The sequence below is a fragment of the Festucalex cinctus genome, chromosome 11 (genome assembly GCF_051991245.1).
Source record: "Festucalex cinctus isolate MCC-2025b chromosome 11, RoL_Fcin_1.0, whole genome shotgun sequence".
In the NCBI taxonomy this organism is placed as follows: Eukaryota; Metazoa; Chordata; class Actinopteri; order Syngnathiformes; family Syngnathidae; genus Festucalex; species Festucalex cinctus.
Genome location: NC_135421.1, coordinates 27184415 through 27205731, shown reverse-complemented (window position 1 = coordinate 27205731; position 21317 = coordinate 27184415). Strand labels below are relative to the sequence as shown.

Genomic DNA, 21317 nt, shown 5'->3' with positions numbered 1-21317 from the left:
GTGAATTGTTTCGTATACTTTGGATTAAAGCGTAACAGTTGTCAGTCACTCTCTTTGAACAATGCTCATAAAAGCGATTATGATTTGACCCTGTGGTTTTTGTGATGGGAACCTGTTGTTCTTTGAGGACTTAGAACTCCAAAAGGATCGAGTTTTAATCATGCAAGCCGTTGCAGAATGCCCTAATATGATGTTGGCTTGCACAGTTAGAAAGAGACTTCAGTTCATACAATACGCTCCTTCATAACTCTGCCTCACTCTAGGTCATACTGCCATCTAGTGGACATTTATGGTAGTTGCATTCAGTGGGTCTCGTTGCACTTGTTATTTACTTATGGGCAACGTGAACGAAAAGGGGGAAGGAGGCGAGAGAGGCTGACCTTTCCCAGAAGCATCTTTATTGTTCTTTGAAATTATTTTCCCTCCCATCTAAATGACGCCCATTAATCATCAAATGCATAAATGTTTTTCCTTTGACACGTGATTTATTTGCTACTTAATCTGACTCAGAATATGTCAAGAAGAGTAAGAAATCTGACTTGTATCTGAGTGCAGGAAGCAACATTTAAATAGTGAGATGATGAAATAAATTTGAAACAAACGTTTAAATAATTCAAATTGTTGTTATTATTATTATTATTATTATTATTATTATTATTATTATTATTATTACCCATTCATCCATTTTCTTGACTGCTTATTCCTCACAAGGGTCGGGGGGGGGGGGGGGGGTATTATTATTATTATTATTATTATTATTATTATTATTATTACCCAACCATCCATTTTCTTATTCCTCACAAGGGTTATTATTATTATTATTATTATTATTATTATTATTATTATTATTATTATTATTATTATTATTATATTTATTGATTAGCCAGACAAACATTTCATAGTAGTAGTAGTAGTAGTAGCAGCACTAGTAATAATAGTACTTATTACTAATGTGGTTGTTAATAATAATAATAATAATAATAATAATAATAATAATAATAATAACAACAATAATACTGCGATTGGCTGGCAACCAGTCCAGGATGTACCCCGCCTACTGCCCAAAAGCCAGCTGAGATAGGCTCCAGCACCCCGCGCGACCCTTGTGAGGAACAAGCGGTCAAGAAGATGGATGGATGGATAATAATAATAATAATAATAATAATAATAATGTCTGCATGGATGCCCTCGTAGCTTACATGTCTGCCACACAGTCAGTTCTAGGGTTTGAATATCAGTTTGGTTCCAGATGTGTGAAGTTCTCTGCGTGTTTGAAGTGGCTTTTCTTCGGGTAATTCGGCTTCCTCCCGCATTCCCCAAAAAATATGCACGTTAGGTTAATTGAAGATCCACATTTGTTCAAAGGTAGTGAATGTGATTGTCAATGTTTTATGTGGCCTGTTATTGATGAGCAGTTCAGGGTGTAAAATTTATTATTATTATTATTATTATTATTATTATTATTATTATTACCCTGCCTCTCACCAAAGTCAGCCGGGATAGGCTCCTACCACCAATTTCATGATCATTTAGTGAAAATGTTGTTGGTCATATGGGAAGGCCTTGATTTGGCCTATAGGCTCCGCACACCTGTGACCCTAATTAGGATTAAGAGTTATCGAAATTGGATGGAAGGATAATCTCAACCGAGAAGCAAAGCTATTATAAGAGGGCCTTTATAGTGCATGCTTGAGCCCTAATAATTTGAAAAGAGTCTGTGCGACTTTATTAAAAGCTTCCAGCGTGCTGACTTTTAGCAGCAGATTAAAACAGAATACATTAATGTGTTCCCATTAAGTATTTAGAGTGTTTATGCTTCTGCACACAGAGGCTCAATCATCCAAATGAAGCAACAATAAGCAAAGACGTCCCAAGTCGAGGCGTAGTTCACATATTTCTGCATATTTGCATCAGTAAAATGTAACTTTTCACTCTGGGTTCAATCCACATCTTTTCACGGACCCCGCAGATGTCAAGTGACGTTAAGCTAATCTTGAACGCGCAAAGGTTTTTTTTTTTAGTCCCAACATCGCCCGATCGTCAAATCTGCGGCAGCTCAGAGCGCGTCTGCGGTGACCCCTCTGGGCAGCATCAGAGCCGGCGAGGTGCCTTGGCATCAGTGTGACAGGATTAACACATCAAAAGCGCCGCGGAGGCCCACAGCGGCGTTGGCGCGCTCGGCGCAGCACCTTTCATGTTCTGCTCAGGTTCACCGCAATTTCACGAGCCAACCTGCAACCAGGCGCCCCCCCCACACACACACACACCTAAAAAAAAAAAAAGATAATGGGGCCAGCACGCCTTTATCAGGCCCTCCCCTCAGCTCTGGCAAAATATGTCACATTTTGTGTGCTTGATGAAAGTTTGGACGAGTTGAACATGCTCAAGTCAGAAAGCGCAGAATAAAGTGAGATGTGTCGGAATGTTTAAATTGCTGCCATCCTGCCGGGCCCACTTACTGACCTCATTCGACACAAATTCTCAATCCACATGACCCCTAAGGCAAATCAAGTGTGCCTACTTGATGTTTCTTGATAAATGGATTTGTTCATTTTTTCACAAAAATGGCACCCAAATTGTACAATTTCTTCACTTTTTTACAGATGCAGCAAACGCCAGCAAAATCACAGTTTAACATTTTTGTTGGGGAGCCAGCCTCTATTTTTAATCACTGTTTTTGTGCTAAAACGATTCTTATGCCACCATCTGTTGGCTTCTTGGTGTCGAGGATCTTTGATGTGAGTTGAGGAGCTTCATTTAGACAAAAAAGTGTTGCTTCGCTGCCCTCTTGTTGGCAACTTGGTGCCAAGGGACTATGAAGAAGTGAGATGAGGAACTTCATTTAGAAATTGATTCGTGTTCTTTCTACATGTGCTTGATTTTTGGACCATAATTTTCTTGCTATTTTAATGTCAAACCAAAGATTTTATGTGCCAAATGTACTGTATTTGTCACGTGCTGAAGGTTGGATCCCAAAGTGCACACACAAATAAGGTTTTAACTATACACATCGAGAGGCGGAGAACAAACTTGACTAGACGACAAACAAAGAGAGTTGCACAGAGGGACAGAAAGCAATAATCCGGCAAACACAAACACTTCTCAGAACGCTACTATAGACAGTGAATCGATCTGATTGGTTGTGACTAAGTAAAGGATTAAAGATTGACGTCACATAGGTCCTGACACCACATAACATCACATAGCATTTTTCCAGTTGAAACCAGATGATGGTTGCATCAGTTCAAAACAGACACTTGACCTCACGGTCATGAACCCAAACTTTTGAGTCAAGACCCAAACATTACCCCTGCATGACCCGAGTCATGACAGTATTGTTGAATAGTGAGCAGGCTTATTTTGGAGGTTTAGTTGGTCTGCGGGGTCTCTTTTCTTTTATTGGTTACTTGTTCCTTTATCGGAAAAAAGTTGTCACCAGGGAGCACACTATTCTCTAATACCAAGCTTTAAAGGTTAACGATGAACAGAAATGCAAGCCAAATGTTAGTGTACAAGCTTATTTTAGGTGTGTAATGACCCCATAACGGCCACATTAAACGCTTTACTTAATGACCTTTATTCTCTCTCGCTTTTCTTAGGTTGTTGACATAAAAGAGAAACTCAAGCAGTCCAAGAGATTTTGGTCTAGTCTGCCTGAGGAGATGTGTGTGGACAGCAGACTGACTTCTGGGAATGCTACTGACGAGCAGTGCTGGAATGGACACACCAAGGGGAGGTAAAAGGCACCACCAGGGTTTCAGGGGTCTGTATAGTTTTCCCTGTTAATGTAGCATCCAACACTGCTGGAAAGTAGGACATATTGCATTTTGAGACTTTGAGGTCTGACCTCAAAACGGTTCCATTGACTGAAGTCCAAATTCCTTTGTTGTTTTCCATTTCGGATGTCTGTAGTAAAGAAAAATGCATGTTTTGTATTTGAAACAACCACGTAACTTTGCCTTCAGATTTCTCAATGCTAACACACAACGCAAAATGGCATTGATGGGTTAATGAACTTAAAAGCAACAACAACAGATATCTGAATACACAAACACGTAGACCAGGGGTTTCCAAAATACGGCCATTTGTGGCCCGCCGTCCATTTTTTGGTGGCCCGCGACATATGCTAAAAATGGCATTTGACTCAGTTCAAATAAAATAAACAAAACAAAAATGTTTGGAGATGGTCAAAGTAGAAGGGAGGGTGTCGAAAAACAGGTGCTATTAAAGGTTAGTTTAGTTCACTAAAACGAGGGGAAAAAAACAAAAATTCAAAAAACAATTTCGTTTACGAAATAAAATAAAAATGAAGATGCTTTTTAAAAAAGAAAACTAACTGAAACTACATTTTATATTTACAAAACTAACTAAAATAAAACTAACTATAATTATAGCAAACATGTCCTTCGTTTTAGTCTTTGGTAATTAATTTAATGCATGAGCATTTGGGGATGATTTTAAATGTGATTTTTAGTAGATTTATTTTGATATCAACCGGAATAATGACATCACGCCCACGGTGTTTTTTTTTAAATATTGCGCACAAGTAATACACATTAAAAAAAAAATTTTTTAAACTAATACTGAAACTAACTAAACTAAAACTAAGCATTTATTAAAGGACTAAAACTAATTTAAAAAAAAAACTAACAGAACCACCCTGAAAAATAATTAAAACAAACTAAATTTAAAAAAACAAAACTCAAAATGAAAACTAAAATGAAAAATTCCAAAATTATAATAACCCGACTGCCATATTACAAATAAATTGGTTTATATACGGTAGCATTTTTCTAAATATGCAAAAGCACAAATAAATTATTTGTACAATTTTCAGGACTAAACACAATTTCTCTTCATAACATTATGTGGCCCTTTGCGTCCTTCTGATTTTCTGGATGTGGCCCTCAAATGAAGAAAGTTTGGACACCCCTGACGTCGACGGACGGACAATATGAGAAAAATCACAGGATCCAGACTGACCCGCGTGTTCTTTCCGAGGGAACAAATGGTGTTTTGACAAGCAAAAGTAAAATGGAGTCACACAAATAATCCACCGCCGCTTGATCAAAGAGGCCGCTGTAGTGTAGTGTCAGAAGTTCGGAGCGTTATTATTTATTGACTGGATGGAATGTTGCGTCGTCTTGCAGCGCTTTTATCTTCACGCTCAAAGGCGACTCATGAGAAGGTGACTCGTCAAAAGACAGATAATGGTCTCCTCTTTCTTTCTAGATCAACTGTCACAATATAGCACAACATGTACACTTAAAATGACGCCTAAGAAATCTGGCTTGCTTTTACAAACACACGTCCTCATTGTTTTTCTCGTCCCACGAAAGGTATTTCCCAGAAGTAGTCATGGACGGACTGACCAACCAGATGAACAACCCCGAGGTCAACGTGGACATCACCCGTCCGGACACGTTCATCCGTCAGCAGATCATGGCTCTCCGGGTGATGACCAACAAGCTGAAAAACGCTTACAATGGCAACGATATCTACTTTCAAGACTCGAGTGAGTTTACGGGTTGCGTTTTTTTTCTTCTCAGGTCGTTAACGCTCTGCAGCATTTTGCAGTATAGGTTGCCCACGGGCAGTTTTTTTGTGATCCGCCGGTCAGTTTTATTTCCTCTTGGTGATGATAAAATCCTACTGCCAATTTTAAAATGAAGTCGCTACCGGTGAGAGCCTAATAATGCTACTATATTAATAATGTTTTAAGGATGTTAAAGCTCATCTAATCCTTCCATCAATTTTAATAGCTCAGCTGGAGCCAATTCAGGCTAACGCATGGGTGAGAGGCAGCTCGGGCACTTGTTGCCAGAAAACTCACATCCTGATTTTGGAATATGTAAGGAAGCTGGGATACAAAAATAAAAAAAACACGCAAGCATTGGGGGAAACATACTCCACAGAAATTCAAAACCAGAACCTCTCGACTGAGCTGCAGGAAAATGCATATCTACACAAACAACTATTCATATTTGTATTCACGCCTATGTACAATTTAGAGATGTACTTAAATATGGAGGATTAAAAAAAAAAAGCCAAAATAAGTAAAAGTGAAAATAAAAATGGATATAAAAAATATAATTAAGTACAAAAAATAAATATAAAAAGAAATAAAAGCAACAAATTAAATGCAAATATTTTTTTTTTAAATTAAAAAACTAAAAATAAATATAAAAATGTGGAAATAAATACATAAATAAATATAGGAAAAGATGTTTCCTGGTTAAATAAAGGTAAAATTAAAAATAGAAATAGAATTACACGGAGTCCTTGAGTTACGAACGAGTTCCATTCCTCTTTTTTTTTTTTTTTTTAGAAAAAAAAAAAAAACGGACGAGTTCCATTCCTACGCTAGCAATCTAACCCGAATTTCCGCGTAAGTCGGATTTCACTGTTAAAGTCGGAATTGACATCAAAATACTTTGTATTAAAAAAAATAAAATAAAATACATTGAAATAACAAAATAAGAAGCTGTACTTACCATTATTGCTAAGGGGTGGATGGAAAAGAAGTGAGGAGCACTAAGCTAAGCACAAACACTGTTGACAAAATGGCAGACGAGTGACAAAATGGCGGACAAGGCGTGGCGGTCGTATAGTCGAAACGTCGTAGGTCGGGTGTGCCGTAACTCGAGGATTCCCAGTAAATCTTAACTCTTTGACTGCCAAAAACGTTTAATAACGTATTCTAAAATACTAATGAATGCCGCCAAAAACGTTTATTTACGTTTATTACGTTTTTTGTTTTTTTTTCTCAATGGGCAGCACAATGTCTTGCGCAGCGCTGCCTTGTCACTAAACAAAAAATATTAGTGTCAAAGTCACTGTTGTGCAAAAAAAAAATATTTTCACAAAAAGCTTGTTTTTCTCTTAATATTTTTGTATTTTCGCTTATGTCACTCAAATGACCTAATTTCAAATGGTGATTACTAAAGAATGGAATAAGTTAGAAACATACTTTTTTCTTCTCATGAAAGAATGGAATGCAATCTTTCATATGGTATCCACCATATTTATGTCGTCATACCGCACAATATTCTGTTTGCTTTGAAAGATGAGTGAAAATGCTCCAAATCGGCTGGTACCGTTGGGGTTTTTTGGATAACGTTTGGCAGTCAAAGAGTTAATCAATAAATTAAAAAATATAAAAACGGAGCAACCTGTAGCTTATCTGTGTATGTTTTTGTCATATATACCAAAAACCTGAAGTCATTTGTTCAATAAAAGCTTATAAAAACGCCGGGCAAGCGTCTTGTCAAGCCAAAGCAACAGGAAAAAAAAAGAATAAAGGTAACGTTAGGAATGAATCACTGCGTTTGTTTTCACCACTGTAGGTGACGAGGGCAGCGGCTCAGGCAGTGGAAGCGGCTGCACGGAGGCCTGCCCCACGGAGGCCGACGTGCCCCCTCCCGAAGCCCCGGGCGTCGAAGCCGACCGGCGGGGCCCGGTGGACGGCGCTTCTTCAACTCGTGCGGCCCCCGCGGGCCTCTTAACCGCACTGGCCTTCTCGTCTTTGTTCCTCCAAATTCATTGGAGATAATGCAGGGAGAAAAAAAACAAAAAAAAAACAGGTGGGGACGACCTTTGCCAGACAAGGCTGAAGAAGTCAAGTCAGTCATGCATCAACTTTCCCAAAGAAAGCACATCCATTGACTTGATAGTTGACGTCGTTCCTCTGTCCAACGTTGAAGCCCACCCCACAAACTCTGCTTGAGAGATTAAAACTATTTTTTATTCAATAAAAAAAACACAAAAAAAAAACTCTTTGCACATACAGTATATGACAGGCAGTAATGTCTGCCTCCATGTGGAAGAATATAGCACGCACTTTGATTGTTTTGACTTTTTGTGTTAAAAAAAATATATATGTGTGTGTACGATCATTTAAAAATGTGCTTATGATGACTTAAAGTGGTACAGTTATGTTCAATGTAACATTTAAATCAAATTCAAAGGAGGTGTTACAGGGACATGCCGTTAAATAATGTTTTTTAATTCAGTCTTAATAAGTCTGTCCTCATGCCATATACTCGTATAAAAGGGAAACGGCTGATATTGTATATTCTCATTCGCCACGCAACGGATTGATTAACTTTCTGAAAATGCTTTTATTTTTATTTAATTTTATTATTATTTTTCGTAATTAACCGGTAAGTAATCTTGAGATTAGACGTTCTGTGCTGATGTGCCTCCATTGCCATTCTGTAATTTGTTCACAAGGCTAATTGTTGTTAGCGTCCCTCCATTGAAAGTCCAGGCAAAGTCTGAAAGTTCTACTCATTAAAACACATTTACCTCTTTCCAAAAAAAAAAACAAAAACAAAAAAAAAACATTATGAAGGCCGGCACACTGTTGTTTCGTTTAATTGGGTGCTTCTAGTCGAGAATTTTTGTACGTTTGAAATTGCCTGTGATAATGAGAGTGAGTTGAAGGCTAGTTCCATCCTGCAAAAAAATCATTTCAGAGAAAACACACTTGAATGAAGAAATAACATAACCACCAAATATGGAATCACCAAAATGAGTTCCTTAATTGTAGTCAGTTATTATCGCAGCTTCTCGCAAGCAAAAATAGTATCCTGACCTTTACAATGAAAATAGCTTATTCTTCTTTTTTTTCTTTTTTTTTTTAAATATTAAATAGAAATTTAATCAAACACCCAACTAATACAGTTCTTCCCCTTCCTTTCAAATATTGGCCACACCCAAGTCACCACCTGCTCTTAAATAGGAAATACAAATTTTTTTTTTGCTTCAAAACTACTGCAGCATCCTATGACTAATTAAAAGTCACAAAAATGCTGCAAACTGTACTTCACACATCTCAAAGTGTGCCATTTCTATAGCGGCACTAGCACAAGAATGCGGAATGTAAAAGGGATTATTAAGGAGAGTGTGCGTCAAAATGCAAAGAAAAAGGGGGCCCTCGATCGTGTTTTTTGCGAAGCCTGAACGTTGGTGTGTGCGTGCGTGTGTGCAGCGCAGGCGGGCTTGGAAGGCGACCACAGTCACCTGTGAAATGAGAATCCATGGAGAGTGGAGAGCGGACAGGCCTCAGTGCGTCTCGTCAGTAGAGCGTATTGTTGAGGGGGTCGGTCGGGGGGGCCCGGCCGACCAAAAGCAGCTTCTGCTCGCGCGCGTGTCATTCATTTCATAACATATCGGCAAGGACTTATACAAGTGTACATACAGTGTGTCAGTCAAAAAATGAGTCTTTACAATGAACAGTGCTCTTATGTTTTGTATCATCAAACCTTTAATGGTAATATTTTTGCAATAAAAAGATGAGAGGGGGGGGGGGGGGGGGGTATATCCAGAGGTGGAAATGCTTCAAGTCAATATTTTTCATTTGTCATCAGTGCGTCGTTGTTGTTGTATGAATTTACATTTGAATGAAGTTGGTTTGAATTTGATTTCAAGCAGATGAGCAAATATGCCTTACGATGCAATCGAAAGGGATTGCAGTCAGTGTTTTTTTTGTACTCTTCTTAAGAATAAATATTTGTTAAAAACATTCCAATAGGTTTTCATTTGTGTTGACGTTGGAAACTTAAGACAGACTTTCTAAATAGTTGACACGTGTTCTGTTGCACGTTCAAAGAGCACCATTATTACATGATGTCATTCATATACAACAGTGAGTCCCAACCAGTGTGCAGCGTGCGCCTTGATCGTAAGCTCATAAGCTAGCAAACTGATTAAATCAATTTGTGAGTAAATTAATGAAACTAATTTTAGTATATGTATATAGGCTACTTTATGTAACATTTTTGTTGCGTAATGCACAGAGATTTTTCTCATAAAATACGTGATTTGGCTCAATAAATGTTGGGAAATACTGATCAACATTCAGCAGAGTTTAAAAAGATACTTTACTTATTTAGCCATTTTTGGCAGTCAAACAGGAATATTTTGCCAATAATAAATTCAATATTTTAATTATTTTTCATGTACAATTAGTACCTTTAAAAACACATTTTGCAACTTGCTGTCGACTGCAAATGACATCACAAGGGCTCATGTAACCAATCACAGCTCAGCTTGTCAATGTCACATAACCAAACCTAAAAAAAAAAATAGGTGAGCTGTGATTGGTTACCTGAGCCCTTGTGATGTCATTTTCAGTCGACAGCAAGTTGCAAAGTGAGTTTTTAAAGGTACTAATTGCACGTGAAAAATAATGAAAGTATAAAATTAATTAGAGGCAAAATATTAAAGAGATACTTTACTTATTTAGCCATTTTTGTCAGTCAAACATTAATATTTTGCCTATAATAAATTTGATATTTTCATCATTTTTCATGTACAATTAGTACCTTTAAAAACACATGTTGCAACTTGCTGTCGGCTGAAAATGACATCACAAGGGCTCAGTTAACCAATCACAGCTCAGCTTGTGAATGTCACATGACCAAACCTAAAAAAAAAAATAGGTGAGCTGTGATTGGTTACCTGAGCCTTTGTGATGTCATTTTCAGTCGACAGCAAGTTGCAAAGTGAGTTTTTAAAGGTACTCATTGTACGTGAAAAATAATGAAAGTATAAAATTAATCATGGACAAAATATTAACTTTTTTAATGCTATAATGGGCTAAATAAGTGAAGTATCTCTTTAAGAACCGCATTTAAATTTTTATGTGTTGGCCAACATATTTTTTTAGGTTGGATCAAGTGCTCTTGCTGGATATTTTTTATTTTTTTTCTCTCTGCTTCTGCAACCTGATAGGGATCTAAGCTTCCTCCGTGTACTTCCTATGTGTGAAGTCCGCTTTTATCAGTGGTTCGAAGCCCGTGTTTCTGCGCTGGCGTAAGTAGAGCACGAAGATGAGGAGCAGCGCCAGGAGCCCGATGAAGACTCCCCCGAGAGTTGATCCCACCACAAACACGGCCGATCCTCCTGCATCTGAAAGAAAGGAAAGTCGACAAGACAGTCATCATTGGCGATCAAATGCAGAATTGTCTACATCCATTTTCAATACCGCTAACCGATATATATTCCAGTTGACTTTGTGGCGAGAGACAGCCAATCAGTGGATTGTATGTTTGCCTGTCATGCCAGTTATGAGGTTAGGGGTTCAAAAATGTGACCTTTGCCCTGTCAATGGATGGCAAACAGTCCAGGGTGTACTATGCCTCTCAATAGTCAGACTCCAGCTCATCAGAAGTCCTAATGACGACAAGCGCTACTGACAATTCCGAGGTTACGTCACAAGTCAAAATGGCGGTCAACTCAGTGAAAGGAAGCTCTCCTCATTGAAAAGCATTGGATTTGGATCGTTGACATTTGTGAGGATTACTTTGTTTGTTTTCACCATGGAAGCATTTCATTGCATTGCTTTACAAAATATCAGAAATACATTTCATGACTTTCAACGTGCATTTTTTTTAAACATGTATTTTACATTCTATAATTGTACATACATAACATTTGTTTTAAACAAAGAGCAAACTATGTATTTTACATTCTATAATTGTACATACATAACATTTGTTTTAAACAAAGAGCAAAGTAGTGCAAGTGTACCTAATTAAGTGTCTCATAAATCCAATAAGTAGAATTTTAAAACAATGGAGATTTGAAGTGACTCATCAACTGCCTGATTAAAAAAAAAAAAGTCCTTAAAAAAAATGAAATACGAGTAAATAGTAGATGGTTAAATTATCATGGGTGTCAAGTCGTGTTTAAAAAAAAAAAGAAGGAAGGATTACAGAAAAACATTAACATTCTGAGCTTTTTCTATGTATTTAAGATTTCCTACTGCGTGCGAAGTCATTGAACGCACCTAGAGTCAATTGCAGAATGCGACCGTGTTCTTGCTTTTCTTTTGTTTATAAATGTTATTTTTCTTGTTACAAAACCTTGATTCAAAAACTCAAAAACACACGCGTCTTCTTATTGCGTTTATTGAACAACATGCGTACACTTGGCAGGGGATAGAATTTTTTTCGGAGGTAACTAACTACTTTGGCACACCTGTTCACGTCGTAGGTGAAGCGTGAAAGAAGAAAAAGGAGGTTATACAAAAGCATCTCCTAACGCAGGTATACAAATAAAATGTACATGTTAACAGTTAAACATGTTTTGTTGTGTGTTTGTGTTGTGTTAGGAGTTGGACCCTTTGGTTGTTTTATAATTGGTTTGTTGTCCACAGGGGACCTTCTCGTGTGCAAAAGTTAGCTAGGTAGCCGCTAACGTCAGAGAGATGCAACAACAATTCACGACCGGACCAGTGGACGATACTTGGAAGCATATCAAACATTTTGGCACGGTAGAAAGTCTTTCTCATTACTGCTATGGAGCAACCTCAGTGTGACGTCATTAGATTTTAAATATCAGCCTCAAAATTACATTTCTGTTTATGATTTACGTTTTTAAAAGGAAGCTGCCTAGAAGTGGTTTGAGTATGTTTATAGAGAAGCCTGACGTACGTAAACTATATGAATGAAAAAGACACCATGACGGTGCCATTTATAAGTTAAAAATCAAGGTTCCCTAGGTGGCTTATTCATTCATTGTTCAATTCACATTTTGTATAATTGTGGTAAGCTTTCATAGGGTCTCTACTGTAGGCCTTCAATTTGACACTTGTTCACTATACACATTTCTTTTCTCCTCTTCGTTCTTGTTCTTCCTTTATGTTGAGTCGGTGCAAAACAACCTTGACCTTTTGTTACACTGCTGCGTCTCTCATCATTTAATTTATGTGTCAGGGTTACTGTCAAGTACCCTGCGAAAGTGTTTCACATTTCACTAACCGTTGCAAAGCTTACATCATGTTCCTTGATTTTGCAAAGCATACTTCAGAAGCCCACCGAGTCTTTGTGTTTGGAAATAACATCTGAGTCTTGTACTGAAATCGTCTGACTAAAAGGCTCTACGAGTAATTCTGCTTATGGAAAAACAAGCAAACATAATTTGTGAAAAATTCACAGTTTCATACCCAACATGTTTTAATAGATCATAGGCTTAAATATTTCATATTATTAAGGTCTTTTTAAAAAAATGCTTTATATTTAACATTGTAATGGGTAATACTTTAGATTTTTCACACCTTAAAATAAGTAATTTTCCATGCATGCTGTGCTTGTGGTGTTGTTGTTTTAATGGAAACTACTGAAATATCAAATTAACCTATTCATCCATTACAACAGCTTATCTTGTGATGCCGTAGGTCAGCGAGCATCTAAGTTTTTCCTCTTGTTTTTGCTTATTAGTCTTTTTTTTGGGGGGGGGGGGGGGGGGGGCAATGTGGAATACAACATAGCAGAAAAAACACAATACCATAACAAAAATAATATAACAAAAATAATAAAAGAAGAAAAAAAGAAGAAAGAAGAACAAGAGTCATGTACCAGTACTCAAGTCAGCTGTGTTTACTTCCAATACCTCAAAATTCTGTCTTCATCACAAATTTTGGTAAGTACACAATGACCATTTTTACTTGGCACTACTTCTTTATGTAATTGTGTGATACGTGTTACAAATGTTAAAATGGATGATGCATGACCTCTACTGTCTTACGCTAACGTTGCTATCCACTCTGTTCGACATAATTGTCCTGTTAGTAAATATTCTATGATGGCTAGTTTTTATTTAATGCGAAAAATAATTTTCAAATATAAACAAGTATTCACAAGCAAATATGAAAACCACAGATATTCAGACCTTAGCTAAATATTCAGGAATTATTTCACCTCATATCTGAGATTTTAAAAAGAAGGTTTTAACTCTGACATTTACGACTTGCTTACCTTCAAAGGCAACAGCGTAGGAATACCCCAGCTGCTCTGATGGTATGTAGATCTCCTCATTTGTGATTGGCGGGAAGAACGGAACCATGTTGTAGTCCCGGTTATGGCCGATGGGGGCCATTTCATCTGGGAAGCTGGCATTGGATGGGACGAACCTCCTCATCCACTCATCAAAAATGGCATCGGTGAAAGCGTGGAGGACCTGAAAGGCAAGCAGTCAGATTTCAACACCCCAAGCGTTAGACATCTGAGCACCCTGTAAAATTGGACCCTGACCACAAAGATGGGGTCATTGGCTGCGGAGTGAGGCAAAGCGCTGGTTCCGTTGAGCAAAGCGTGGACCAGGTTGTGAAGATTGTTGACGGTGTCATCTATTTCACCGGTGGGTTTATCATACCCTTCCAGGGCGTTTCTGTGTGTTCGAACATTGGTTAATAGAGTACAATGTAATCATGGATGGCTGAACGTGTTTATTCTAACGGTCCACCTAAAACTGAAGGAAGAGTTAGTGAAGTATGGAGGGGTGTCAAAGTCCCGGATACCAAGGCAGCTGCGAACATCACTCATGGTGGGCATCGTCGTGTTAGCTCCTCTCATCATACCTCTCTGAATCAAACCCTCATTGGTGCCGTTGCAAAGCGTCACCAGGAGATTGTAGTCATCCAAACTGGAATGAGGAGCACAAATACGTAGTGATTATTGGCAATCATGCCACATACAGTATCCACCTTCCTCAGTGCTGCAGTGCGGACCTGTTACACACCACCCCCCAGTTAGAGAATCTGGACTGGTTACTGATGAGGGAGGGGTTGTCTGGGTTTCGGCCTCCCAGCAGAGCGTCTGTGCACACGTCACAATCATTTTGACCTGTAGCAAAGTTCCAGTATGGTACAGCAAAGTTTTCATTGCCAGTCAGCCTCTGTGGGGAAAACATTTATGGGTATTAGTATGCCTTGTAGAAAGTCTGGTTTTGATTTTCTTAGATAGGCTCCATTTAGGTGAATTTGACAGATTGACACAATAATGTATTCACGAAATTACTTCTTTTTTTTTTTTTTTTTCAAAAATCTGTTCTCTTTTAGTCAATGTATTGAGGAAATCATTCAAGTCGAACTTAATGTTCAAATCATGTTTTTCTGATGTACCTGTATGTCTCTTTCCAAGCCGAGGAGGTGGTACCTGTGCCAGGTGATGAACGCAGGTCCTTTGTGTGAGAAATCGATGGCTTTGAATGGGCGACCGGGGCCTATGCGGAAATAGTTTTTGAAATCACATTCGGATTTGAGGGAAAATTAGCATTTATTATGGGAAAAAAAATAGCTGAGTTCAAGGTGTGAGCACAGATAGGAGCTTCTAAAAGTCTATGCTAAGTACCTAGACGACAACTACTTCAATACTTCCATGAGCTACAAACAGGCTGATAGGCACAGTGGATTATGCGATTATTTGCTGTAATTTATATACATTTATTTGTTTTAAAAAAAACTGTTATATTCAACTTTTGTGGATTTTCTTAACCAGGATAAGAGAATCTAATAATCATTGCATGACTCGACTCATAATCACTGTTTTTAAATTTGAGCATTTTGACGAGAATAGCTATGAGTATTTACCAAGCAGGGTATCTCGGACGGAGTAGTAGTGTTGCCACACGAAGAAATCGTAGATGGAGATGTTGGCAAACTGGGGCTCAGTTCCATTTGGCCCCAGGAGGCCGAGCCAGTGCTGGGTGGCGATCATGTAATCTGGGTGGATGGTGGTTTTAGCCAGTTGCAGGGCATCCAGGAATTCCTGGAGCTCTGCAGAGGTCAGCGTGTGGATGTCCTTTCGAATGACGGGAGTTTTCCTCTGCTCACAGTTTGCTCCAGTCCAGCCAAATTTGCACCGCCCACAGTCATAGCCTGCAAAGTTGCCTGAAACACAAAAAAATTATATCAAAATTAGGGGTGTAATCTTAATTAACTGTCCAGTACATTACTCACCATTACACCTGCAAGTCTGGTTGAAGAATTTGGTGGGCCATCTCTCCCTGTCATCAACGTTCCTGAGCCTGTACGGTCCTCCCCAGGGTTTGGTGTCGACCCGGACAGCGGTGCAGTTTCCTCTCCCTGTCAGGGTGCCGCATACGTTTGCAGAATCGGAGCCCAGGGCGGGGCAGCACTGCTTGGACAGAATCCCCTCCACAGTACAACACGCTCGGGGGAACTGAGCCTCGCCAGGTCGCAGGAAGAAGCAAAAAAGGCTGAAAAGTAACAGGCTGGTCATTTTCCACCTGCTTGATTAATCCGGTCAGTGGCGAAAAATCAGCTTGTTGATCAACTGATAATTTAGTTCCCCTTGGAATCTCCCTCTCTGTTGTGGTGCCCCTGCTTGTGTATCTTCAAGTTGGATACGAAGGAAGTTTGTGGAAATGGCACTTAAAGTCGAATCATCTTGTGTTCCAGTTGGTTTCATGCACATTAAGGGCGGCACTATTTTGTGTTGGGGCTTTAGTAGAGCTGGGTGGGATTAGACTAGTTGGTCTTGTGACGATCACCTGACAGACTGGACTGAGATGTGAACCGAGAAACATGTTTGCCCTGAAGGGGCCATTAGGCATAAGACGTTAATGCACTTTATCAAGGCTGTATTCAATTGGTTCTCTGAAATAGATTAATCAGATTAAGGTTTTAACTGGCAAAATATACAACAATAAATGGGTTAACATAAGTGCACAAAATAACAGGATAATTATATAATCAACTGTTGTCATTTCATAGAAATACCAGCACTTTCTCCTAAGGGCAGGAGAGACTTTTCAATGAATACTCCGCTTTGTTTTCCAAAAGGGAGGATGTTGCATGAGGCAAATTCATGTGATTCTGAATGACGCTGGAAAACTAACATGTAGTTTCATATTATGCTTAGAGCTAGGGTTGGGAATCAGTCACTTATAATAAATTACAAATATTTTGCCAACAATAATGGTAATGCATCAGTGGAATCAATAACTTTGCAAAAAGCCAGCTTTCATCTGTCATATCTAGGCAAGTAAAGGATAAACTTGTGCAAACGCATTGTGCATGGAAATATAAAAAAAATTGTATTAAAACAAAACATTAAAACATTTCATTTACTTTTTAAAGGCGTAAGTCAAGCCCCCAATTTTTTTTGACACCAAGTTCTATGCAGCCCCACTAGTCTAAATACGGTATTTTGGTTAATATTGTGTTTAATAGAATACGAGTGAAGCAGCAAAATCCAGCAGTTTTCGGCAATACTGATTATTGTACCGTAAGTGTTTCCCTCCTAAACACTCATTCTCCCTCTATTTCACTATTAGGAATATTCTTGTATTCTTTCAGATGGTTTTCTATTTGTGTTGACAACTATCTTTGAAAGTTTACCGGACTTTACATTTAAAAAGAAAAAAGAAGCGTGCTGTGATTGAGTGGCCATTCTAGTTTGAATTTGATCGTATTGACTGACAAAATCCAGAGAAGAAAGCTCCGCAATGTGGTTTTTGTTGTGCAGTGTAGCAAAATAGTGCATTAGAGGGATCAAGCAGCCACCACACAAGTGCATGGCACAACATCGGAGAGCATCTTATTTGATTCCAGAGTCAGCAGTCCATTTGCATCTTTAAAAAAAAAAAAAAGTGATTCCTATGAGGACAACAATGGCCAAATTCTGGTTAGGAATGACCTCTGGTTTGAAAGAGGCGGCGGTTTGAGGCATCACTTATCATCTGATTTCAACATCCCTCCTGCCGAAGATGATCTCATCCCACGGGAGGAGTAGACCGAACAAGCTGTGAATGAAAAAAACGGTTGTTGTTATGCAGGGGAGTTGTTTACTAACCACGCCTGGAGCCAATGACCTGGATGACTGAGAATCTACATTTAGGAAAAAAACACATTTGAAACCAAATGCTGCTTTGTTTGCCTTATTTATTTATGTATTTATTTATTTATTTTTAAATATTGAGAAGCTATTAACCCGGCCTAAATCTAACTAATATATTATTTGCGTGCAGGTTGCACACTAATTTGTGTGAGATATGTGCTGTACTTTTGATATGCAATGAAGGTGTGTTTTATTTGCGTGCATGTTTTTGAATATAAGCCAATTGTATGTCGTAAAACGACAATAAATTCATTTGCCCTACATTGCAAATCATCAATGAGTCCTAAATTTCTTCCTGCAGCGTTGTGCGTATGCTCATGAGACTCCCTCAAGCATCCTTTCTGTTGCACTTGTGACTGCATTTCGGTCGACGGAAGCATCAAAGTTTGGTTGTGATTCAGACACATGACTCCCGGGTTTGTCTCTTTCACCCGGCAATCCCGCTTGCCGCATTCCATTCCGGGCGCGCACCTTGTGACTGCTGACGCTGTAAGTCAGAGTATGGAATTTGATGTCAAAGCGAGACTCGACAGCATGAACGAGGGAAAAATTATTTGGACGTTTGAGCCTCTTGCTTTTATGTGAAAGCAAAGACGCATCCACCCACGTTTCATTGCAGCTGATGTCATCATTTGTTTTTGCAATAATTACCAAGCCAATGTGAAGAAAAGGTTATAATGACAGCTTGATGTAAATATCCTTTTCACTCCTGATTGTGTTTCCTATTATTTTCGTTTGTTTTACTATATAAATAATAGCAACCGTAAATACTTCATCATCTCAGGACCTAGGAATATTGCACTATAACATAACGGCGCCATGGGAAAGCTCTTGTGACCGCTGAGTCTTTTACACAAGAGGCCTCGTGAGCTTGACTGGACTGATGGGGATTAGAAGAATTCCAGCCCGGAGTCAACTGGAATGTCGGAATGATTGTGCTTTTATCAGGCTTCTGGAAGAGCAGAGACATAATAAAGGTGTCAAAATGAACCGCGATTGTGATATGATTTGGATTGGTCACAGTTTTGCGGCTCACCGTGCGACAGATGGATCAAAAAGCCTGGTCCAAAAATCCAAATCAAAGGAAAGATAAGCAGCATTTAAAGTTGTGCATTTAGGTGGAATACAAGACGTGTAAATTGCTGGCGTCGGGCCGAAACCTTGTACTGTACCTCCAAAATAGTCACTTTTTAGGAGACCCCAAAAATGTTTGTTCAACCATTAACATTGCATCAACGAAGAGAACAAGTGATTTTCAATATTTTAAATATGAAAAAAAAACAAAAAAACTTTACTTACACATGTGGAATGACCAGTAGTATTGTTTTACTAAATTGTGATGTGAGGTTTTGCCAAAAAGATTATTTTACACCCGTTACCCTTGTGAGGAGTAAGCGGTTAAGAAAATGGATAGATGAATATTATTTTACTAGTGTGCAATCATACACACAGTACTTTTAATAATAGACTTGATTATTCCTGCCTAAACACAGGATGGTGCCAAAGAGCCGTGGAGAAACAAAGTGTAACGTTTATGGAATGTGAGACATGGATATGAAGAGTGAAAACATATGATTGGTTGTCTTTTAAAAAAAAAAAAAAAAAAAAAAAAAAAAAAGGCAGTAGACATTTAGACTTAACTAATATAAATTAAATAAAAATTAATATAAATAAGACACTGAAACATTACAGGACTCCTTAAGTCCTTAATGTTAAAAATCTGACAGAAGTCTTGCAGCATTATAAAAATACATGATTGCTTATGGCAGAATTATTGCTATGTATGCTTGTCTGAAGTGTTTTGACTATTATTGTACAAAACATGTACTTTTACAAAAGCAATACTCAATTTTCCTTGACTGTTATAGAAGCATTTATTCAACTTTTTTTTTATGTTTTTATTATTTTTTGGGGGGGAGTAAGTTGTTCACATTGCATGCGGGATAGGTGAGCAGCTCTCACATTATACCACTGCAGAATGGAAAAAAATATATAAACACTGAAATTTGTATTCGCATAACAGTCCAAATAAGTTTTAGTTGTGTTCATGTTTCTGCTTTCTATTCAGTATGTCAGGCTGTCCTTTTTGAAGAGGGCAATACTGTTTTGGAAGCGATGGTGGTGCAGTACCAGTCGACAATAGGAGGAGGGCAGTGTTGCCGTATCTGGTGTATACTCGTTGGCGGTGGAAGGGAAAAGCGACCCTGACAGTTTGAATTTCCTTCAGGATGCGCGGGCCAAATATGCCATGAAATAGTCTGGGATTGGACATCTTTGTACTTTAACTGTCACCATTTAAAATGTCCACCATGCCGAGCGGCGTCTGGGAGCGCAACACAGTAGCCTGGGTGGTAGGCAGCCATGTGAAATGAGTAGCCTGTATAGAGTTTTAATCCTCTTTAAGACTCCTATCCATCTCCAAATTAATATCTAGGGGCCACACATTCCCTCCCCGAGCAGCCTGTGTCTGTGTGTGCGTGCGCGCGTGTGTGTGAGAGGAGAGCCACTTCTCAAATTATTCACTGGAAAATAAGATTAATAGTTATGCTGGGAAACACGCTCGAGGTCAATTAGTTGAGAGATCCTATACGATAAAGTCATTACGCTACGGAGCCAATTCAAGGACATGAAGAACCGAGTCGTTAGAGGTCAATATGCGTTAAAATCCAACGTGAAGATGCTATCCCGGCTCATCAGTAGAAAAGAAACCTATAATACTTATTACATGCATTTAAATGAGGCTGTCCTAATTACTAATCAGTCTCTTGTACCATTAGAGATGGAAATTACAAGTACAAAACAGAGCCTTTGGCCTCATTCACCAGTCAGAATATATTAAAGTTTACTTCTGTTGGGTGTAAGTGGCATTTGAGTTGTGCTCACCTATTAGAACTGTTACAAGTAAGGATGGACATTCGACTGACTTTGGGATAAATCAATTGTTGTTGTTGTTGTTGTTGTTGTTGTTGTGGGTCGGTTTTATATTTCTGCATAGATTGTAGAAGAGGCACATTTTTAATGCTAACGTTAAAACTTTATCGGAGATAATATATATTTGGAATTTAATCATTCAACCCATTTTGTATTTTAATAAAATACTAAAAAAAAAAAAAAAAATTATTTAGCACAAAATATTAATAAAAGGTTTCATTCACTTTAATATCTTATTTAAAGAGTCAGATTTGGACAGAATCCCTCAAATCTTTGCCATATGCAAGAATGAGCATCAACTAAATTTGCTGCATCAACTTTGAAGGAAATAATCTTTAATAATCAATTGTTATTTTAAGAATATTTGTATTTAGATGGCTAAAAATACAAATTTTAAATTAAAAAGTGTGTTCAGCCGCATATTTAATTTCAAAAGACAATTTTAGTCTAAATCATCTTCATAGTATGAGATGGAAGAGCAGACGTAGTGACTTAATATTCGGGGCTCTTGTTTTCTCGTCTCAAAGTCATTTTCAAGACAAATCAAATGACAGTGATTCAATTGCACCCCTGCTGGTTACAACCAAGCACTGCACTGAGTTTTGCCTCAATGACTTGGAGACAATCAATAAACAAATCAATTCCACACAATCAGCAGTTGATTAATTGACTGATTATACTCATCTCTTGTCGTGCATTATCTCATTTCAATGAACGTTCACAATCAAACATTGTGCA

General features: G+C 38.2%; 3 protein-coding genes across 14 annotated transcripts in view; 2 read left to right on the top strand and 1 right to left on the bottom strand.

The window, feature by feature from the left end:
- The window catches only part of gpc6b (glypican 6b), a 105099-nt gene extending 95818 nt beyond the window's left edge, over positions 1 to 9281 (top strand). For both annotated transcript variants that reach the window (XM_077537521.1, XM_077537520.1), the window contains 3 exons: positions 3600 to 3736; positions 5340 to 5515; positions 7347 to 9281. In XM_077537521.1, the coding sequence (XP_077393647.1) occupies positions 3600 to 3736; positions 5340 to 5515; positions 7347 to 7552 (519 nt within the window). In that variant the 3' untranslated portion in view covers positions 7553 to 9281. The remainder of the gene's footprint in view (positions 1 to 3599; positions 3737 to 5339; positions 5516 to 7346) is intronic.
- A 1219-nt stretch (positions 9282 to 10500) lies between these two features.
- LOC144030146 (uncharacterized) overlaps positions 10501 to 21317 on the top strand; it is an 84309-nt gene continuing 73492 nt past the window's right edge. For 10 of the 11 annotated variants that reach the window (XR_013287204.1, XR_013287205.1, XR_013287206.1 and 7 more), the window contains exons 1-2: positions 10501 to 12053; positions 12164 to 12280. Coding sequence is in view for 8 of the 11 variants with exons in the window: in XM_077536147.1 (XP_077392273.1) it covers positions 12215 to 12280 (66 nt within the window). In the remaining 3 variants the exon portion in view is untranslated. The remainder of the gene's footprint in view (positions 12054 to 12163; positions 12281 to 21317) is intronic. The other variant, XM_077536152.1, reaches the window with a different exon arrangement.
- dct (dopachrome tautomerase) lies at positions 10522 to 16245 on the bottom strand. Its single transcript, XM_077536136.1, has 8 exons — positions 15746 to 16245; positions 15377 to 15676; positions 14909 to 15009; positions 14516 to 14682; positions 14251 to 14430; positions 14040 to 14175; positions 13764 to 13965; positions 10522 to 10914 (listed from the first exon to the last, which is right to left on the bottom strand). The coding sequence occupies exons 1-8, from the start codon at positions 16026 to 16028 to the stop codon at positions 10742 to 10744; spliced, it is 1542 nt and encodes a 513-aa protein (XP_077392262.1). The 5' UTR covers positions 16029 to 16245; the 3' UTR covers positions 10522 to 10741.

What these genes read in the sequence shown, in the direction of transcription:
- dct (XM_077536136.1), bottom strand. Translation starts at nt 16,028, where the DNA reads ATGACCAGCCTGTTACTTTTCAGCCTTTTTTGCTTCTTCCTGCGACCT. An exon ending in TGGGGGGTGGTGTGTAACAG is followed by an intron (nt 14,431 to 14,515) that starts GTCCGCACTGCA and finishes TCCTCATTCCAG; the next exon opens with TTTGGATGACTACAATCTCC. An exon ending in AACTCTTCCTTCAGTTTTAG is followed by an intron (nt 14,176 to 14,250) that starts GTGGACCGTTAG and finishes TCGAACACACAG; the next exon opens with AAACGCCCTGGAAGGGTATG.